At 31.9% G+C, this 6,000-nt stretch overlaps 1 protein-coding gene across 1 annotated transcript; it reads right to left on the bottom strand.

Moving 5' to 3' along the window:
* Positions 1-2,103: 2,103 nt before the first annotated feature.
* On the bottom strand, positions 2,104-3,905 carry LOC145312690 (uncharacterized). Its single transcript, XM_080151949.1, has 2 exons — positions 3,482-3,905; positions 2,104-2,545 (listed from the first exon to the last, which is right to left on the bottom strand). The coding sequence occupies exons 1-2, from the start codon at positions 3,784-3,786 to the stop codon at positions 2,272-2,274; spliced, it is 579 nt and encodes a 192-aa protein (XP_080008075.1). The 5' UTR covers positions 3,787-3,905; the 3' UTR covers positions 2,104-2,271.
* Positions 3,906-6,000: the final 2,095 nt, after the last annotated feature.

Raw genomic sequence — 6,000 nt, 5'->3', positions numbered from 1 at the left:
ATTCTATGCATTGTTGATAAAACGTGTTTTTTTTCATTTTGGAATAAGAGTTTTATTTAAAAATGTACAGTTTCAAAGATTTTTTTATGCACAATAATCCAAAGATTCTTTTTATATGTATGAGATGTATGAAAGCCAAGACAGTTACACATTCAAATGAATAAGACCGCGCCGTTTAGTCAGTAAGCGGCTGTGCAGTTGCGGTTGCCTTTTCTGCTTAATAGCTCTTTTTTTAATCAAACGAATCCGAAACACTATATGGGATATAAAAAAAGGGCAAGGCACATATGAAAAACTATTTAACTCTCAATCCAGAAATCTAAAGTTGACAATAAACGTATGCTAATAAAATAAATGTAATTATAAAAGAGTTAATAGGGAAAAGGAAAACCCATATGTTATACAGAGTATATTAGTATTGGGAAATTAGATGAATTTTCAACTCTTATCATGTGTAGGGTCAGGCCGGAAAATTCTCTCCAAATGTAGATACGCGGTGAAGGTACCTTAACTTACTAAAATCTACTTTTCCTTTTTGTTTCTGAAGCAATGGTAACGTCTCTTTATTCTCACAAAGTCCATTTTTCAAATCAATAACACGTAATGGTCTTTTAAGAAGTTTTTATGTCCTTACATGGTCTCCTATGAAAAAATTCACAAAAAATTAAACATTGTACCTTACTAACGTTTTATGAATGGTATCTTAAAGAAATAAAATATTTTAATACTTGTTTCTCGTATTCATTCGAATCCGGTGGATAGGAACCAGTTCTCATCCATACGAAAAAACTATGTCTAGCATCGTATTATATCCAGCTTTCTACGAATATAGAAATGTACAATCATAAGATTAAAACCAGTTTTTCTATAATCCGCGGAAAGCTGTTTATAATACGATGCGAGAAATAACTATTAAAGCATCGTATTATAGACAGTTTGTGGCCAACTAGACTGGAATTATTCTTACGATTTTTATTTTATAATTTGTTTAAATTATCAATAGCTTATAACCATTTCTAATCCAGCGGATTTAAATAGGTTTGGAAGCCATACTGTAGATAATATTCCAGCCTATGCCTACAATACTCTAGTGGTGTATTACATGCCAACTTCAAAGGTCTCCGCATAATTAATTTTATACAATTTACTTACAGGTTTATATTTCACTTGAATTTTGCCAACTTCTAGCTATTTAATTTTCAACAGAAACCTCCTGAGGGAGTTTAGGGAAAAGAGAACATTCAGACTTAGGTTATGTAAGATTAGAGGTTTCCCATAAAAAAAAACTTGGAGAAAGGTGATACAAAATAACCGAAAAAAACTACGTTTAGATGTAGTTAAATAAAAAAATTAGCGGCTGCGCCCCTAGCATCTAGGACAATAAAAAGGTTGCATATAACATGTAGTAAATGGAAGTGGGACAACGCTAACTTGCCTAAATTAACGACCAAAGTAATTTGTTCTGACGGACGGACTAACCTTAATCTGTAATACAAAGTAGAACGATGTCTGTCTGTCTGTCTGTTTGTTTGTCTGTCTGTTTGTAGCGAAGGATCTCGCTAACCGCTGAACCGAATGGGTTCTCCTTTACAGGGTAGCTTCTCATAGGCCCCGGGAAGATTTATAACTATTTTCTTGGGGGGTGGGACACCCTCAACCCCCCAAAAAATGGAAAATACCCCCCCCCAAAAAAAAAATATAGGTTGACAAAGCCCCTAGAGGCTAGGGGAGAAGCCGCTAGTTGTATATAAGCTACAATGTAAAAATATTGTTCCCTACAAAAAGCAACTTTATATTTTGATATAATTTTCTAAAAACGAAATATTAAACATTGCACGTATCAATGATTAGCAGACTCACAGTATAGAGTTGCTACGCTTTCTAAATTAAAACAAATTAAATTTTCAAGCTAATAAATAAATTAAATCGTTGTTATATTGATAAATATATGCAAAAAGATAAGCAAATAACATCATTTTCATAAAAAAAACACCATGTTTTAAAACACAACATGAAACAGTTTTATTTAACTAGATCGATGGTATAGACAAACTAAAGTAAATTATAAAGAAGTTATGCTACCTATCTAATAATAAAAAACAATCTTATTACATATTTTTATTTGGAACTAAGACACATAAACATGTTTACTTATAAACATATATATTTATATATAATACATAGCTTAATAAATATGATCATATAATTATTAATTGCGTATATGTACAAATACATCTCAAGTTTTTAAATGACTGAAATATGAAAAGTATTTCAATATGGAATAAAGCTGGGACATCTTTCCAAAGATTTACCGTTCTTGTTATTTGTATTTTTAGAGCTAAATCTACACCTTTCTTGATCCCATTGTTGAAGATCTTCGTATATCTGGATGTCTGAGTCAAGCAGGCAACAGTGCTCCACTCCCCTAGCTTCGTATATCTGGATATCTGAGTCAAGCAGGCAACAGTGCTCCACTCCCCTAGCTTCGTATATCTGGATATCTGAGTCAAGCAGGCAACAGTGCTCCACTCCTCTAGCTCTGCACCTATAATAAAATAAAATAATTCAGATGATTTTAATAAAAGTATAAAACACTTTCCATTATAAAGTCAAAACCTAGAATTATTCGCTTAATTGCACCAGTTCTCAGACATACTGAAAAATCATGAATAGCATCTTATTACAGACAATTTTCCTACCAAAACTGGTTTTAATATTGTAACTTTTCATCTCAACATCCGTGGAAAGCTGTTTATAATACGATGTGATAAATAGCTAACATAAGATGAAAAATTTATCCTATTATATAGTTGTAAATTTTTTTTTACTTTATTTAAAGACACTACTTAAACGATGAAGTTCGCCATTTTTTTGAGAGCTTTTACATAGGTACCGGTATTTTTATAGACTATCTTAATTTAAGTTTCAATTTTTGATATGGTTTATTCCCCCTCCCGAGTCCCAACCCTTCAAGTATTTAACAAGTATGATATTTTTATTTACTTGTTCTGTAAAATAAGAAATGTTTAGGATTTAAAATGTTATAGAACACGCTATTGATTATTTAGACGAAAATTCAAGCGAAAAATGAAAAAGGAAAATTAGAAAAAATTGTAAAATCCGGTGGATATGAACTGGTTCTCATCCATACCAAAAAATACGTCTAGCATCGTATAATATCCAGCTTTCTACGAAAATAAAAATGTACAATCATTTCATAATTGTTTATTTTATATCCGCGGAAAGCTGTTTTTAATACGATGCGAGAAATAACTAGTATTGCATCCCTTTTACATTTAACTTTATTGATGCAAAAGAAAATTAAATGAATACATTTTAAAATAAGTCAATAAACAGAAAAATTAAGGTCATGAAAGTTATTTTGTAATAAAAGTCATGATAGTTGTTTTACATAAATGATGACGGTCGGTTGGACTGAGTAGCTGTAAAAACAATTACAAAATTAAATAAAAATTCTTACCTTAAATAGTGCTCTAGCTCAAGTTCAACCAATGAAACTCGTCGGGAACTAAAAGAGCTGGTGCTGGAGGTGAAGCTAGTGTTGGAGGTGAAGCTAGTGTTGGAGGTGTAGCTGGTATTGGAGTTAAAGCTGGTGTTGGATATCCCCGAATCTGTGGAGGTGCAACTTTGTGGGCGCTTGGAATACCTCACCAGTGGTGTATTATTATTGCACTCCCTTTTATCACCCCATTTGATAACAGGTATAAAAATTCTCACAATTTTAGTCTTGATAACAAAAGAATATTCTTTCATGGACAGATACATTTTTAAGTTTTAAATTGATAAATATGAATAATGTTAATATACTTTTGCACTTGATGAATAATGAGCAATGAAACTATCAAGATATTTTTGTTTATAAACATAAGTTTAAATGGTTAATAAGCGCACTTAGAAACAAAATAAACAGTTAGGGACTTGAATCCATTTTTATAAAAGCAGAAACATAATCTATGCTTATGGTTTGGACCCTCTAAAACTGTAATCTACCCTTCCACTTTCCCCTCTCTTGGTGAAGATATCTTCAACGCCGATACGATTTTTGAAATATAAGATTCCACTTTTGTCTCTCTTGTTGAAGATATCTTCACCAAGAGAGGCAAAAGTGGAATCTTAAATTTCAAAAATCATATCGGCGTTGAAGATATCTTCACCAAGAGAGGGGAAAGTGGAATCTTACATTTCAAAAATCGTATCGGCGTTGAAGATATCTTCACCAAGAGAAGGGAAAGTAGAATCTTACATTTCAAAAATCGTATCGGCGTTGAAGATATCTTCACCAAGAGAGGGGAAAGTGGAAAGGTAGATTACAGTTTTAGAGGGTCCAAACCATACTCATAGATTATGTTTCTGCTTTTATAAAAATGGATTCAAGTCCCTAACTGATAAACGTCTGCTTTATAATTCACAATTTCACACCCCCTCATATCTATTTTACTTTGTATTCGCTCTTTTTAAAATTTATATGCTAAAGCATTCGATATATTATTACGTGGATGCTGCACCGATCCATCCAACTCCTGAAAAGGTATAAAGTAAAAAAAGCACGACTCATAAATAGCTCAGCAATAAAAAGCTTACAGTATTTGGAAATAACAGAAAATTCTAATTCAGTTCAAATGAAAAAGGAATCGAATTACTGTATATTTTATTTTCTGTTTTTGATAATTATTTCATTTTAATTTCAAAGTATTGCTCTATCCCTGACTGCTAACAAAATTTATTTAAAAAAAAATATTTTTCCTTTCCTTATATTCGGTAAGCCAATATTTTCTGGGGGAAGGGGGAGGATTTATATGGTTTACGCGCGAAATGGCCCAAAGAAGCTAATTTGGAGAATGTTTCTAAAGATACGTTAATAGTTATTTCTCGTATCGTATTATAAACGGCTTTCCGCGGATATAGAATGTACAATTATAAGATTAAAACTAGTTTTTTTAGCCCCGTGGTGCCGAAGGCACCGGCTAAAAAAACTAGTTTTAATCTTATGATTGTACATTTCTATATTCGTAGAAAACTGGATATAATACGATGCTAGACATAGTTTTTTCGTATGGATGAGAACCGGTTCCTATCCACCGGATTCGAATGAATACGAGAAAATATTTTAATTACATATGTATACGTCGCAGTTTAATTAGAAATTAAAATGTAATGGCATGCAAAATATTTTTTTGGGTTTAGTCCTTTCTATGCAAATCTAGAAGTAACTAGAAAAAGAATTAAAATTATGATAAATATTTTATGTTTTTTTCACAGTACTAACTTTTTACACAAGGAGCAGAATAAGTGTTTTTTAAAAGCGAAGCTTTTCTATAATTAGGGTCGGTCCGTCCGTAACGGATAGCTTTTTTCGTTAATTTAGGCATGTTAGAATTGTCCTATCGATTTCAAATTTTGCATGGTGATTCCTTTAATAGTTAGGTACGATTTAGAAAGCGTAGCAACTCTATAATATATAATATATGTCCATAAACATTATCCTGAATCAAGCAGTTTAGCAAATTTACTTACAATTTTGCTTTGTCTCTTATACATTTTTATTTTGATTATTCAGTTCTGACACTATACAAGTGTTAATGTCTGTTTGTCCTACAGTTTCAGTGCTTCACTTTTATGGATGTTGTCATCCTTGTTTTGTGTGTGTTTTGAAGGTTTCAACTTCAGGGAAGGTTCTTTTTAGGCTACGTAGGTGGGTTAGTGTTCATAATTTCAAAAATCCGTCTTTTGGGGGAAAATATGAATTTCTCGTATACAATTTAAGATAGACGCCTGAGTTTTTTTTGTGTGAAGATTCCTCGAACAATTTCATTTGAAGATTTGTGAAGACCACTATGTCTGTCAATCCTAGATTCATTATGCATAGCTACTTATGTTGTCATCCTTGTTTTGATTTACATGGATGTAGAATATACGTGGATATTTCGACAGGGTAAAATTTTTCGTCAATTTAGCTGGCTAACATGAAAATCATTTATT

Source organism: Acartia tonsa, chromosome 2 (assembly GCF_053477335.1).
Source record: "Acartia tonsa isolate MP-2025a chromosome 2, ASM5347733v1, whole genome shotgun sequence".
Classification (NCBI taxonomy): Eukaryota; Metazoa; Arthropoda; class Copepoda; order Calanoida; family Acartiidae; genus Acartia; species Acartia tonsa.
This window is presented reverse-complemented; position numbering and strand designations above follow the sequence as displayed.

What these genes read in the sequence shown, in the direction of transcription:
- LOC145312690 (XM_080151949.1), bottom strand. Translation starts at nt 3,786, where the DNA reads ATGTATCTGTCCATGAAAGAATATTCTTTTGTTATCAAGACTAAAATT. An exon ending in GAGCTAGAGCACTATTTAAG is followed by an intron (nt 2,546 to 3,481) that starts GTAAGAATTTTT and finishes ATTTTATTATAG; the next exon opens with GTGCAGAGCTAGAGGAGTGG.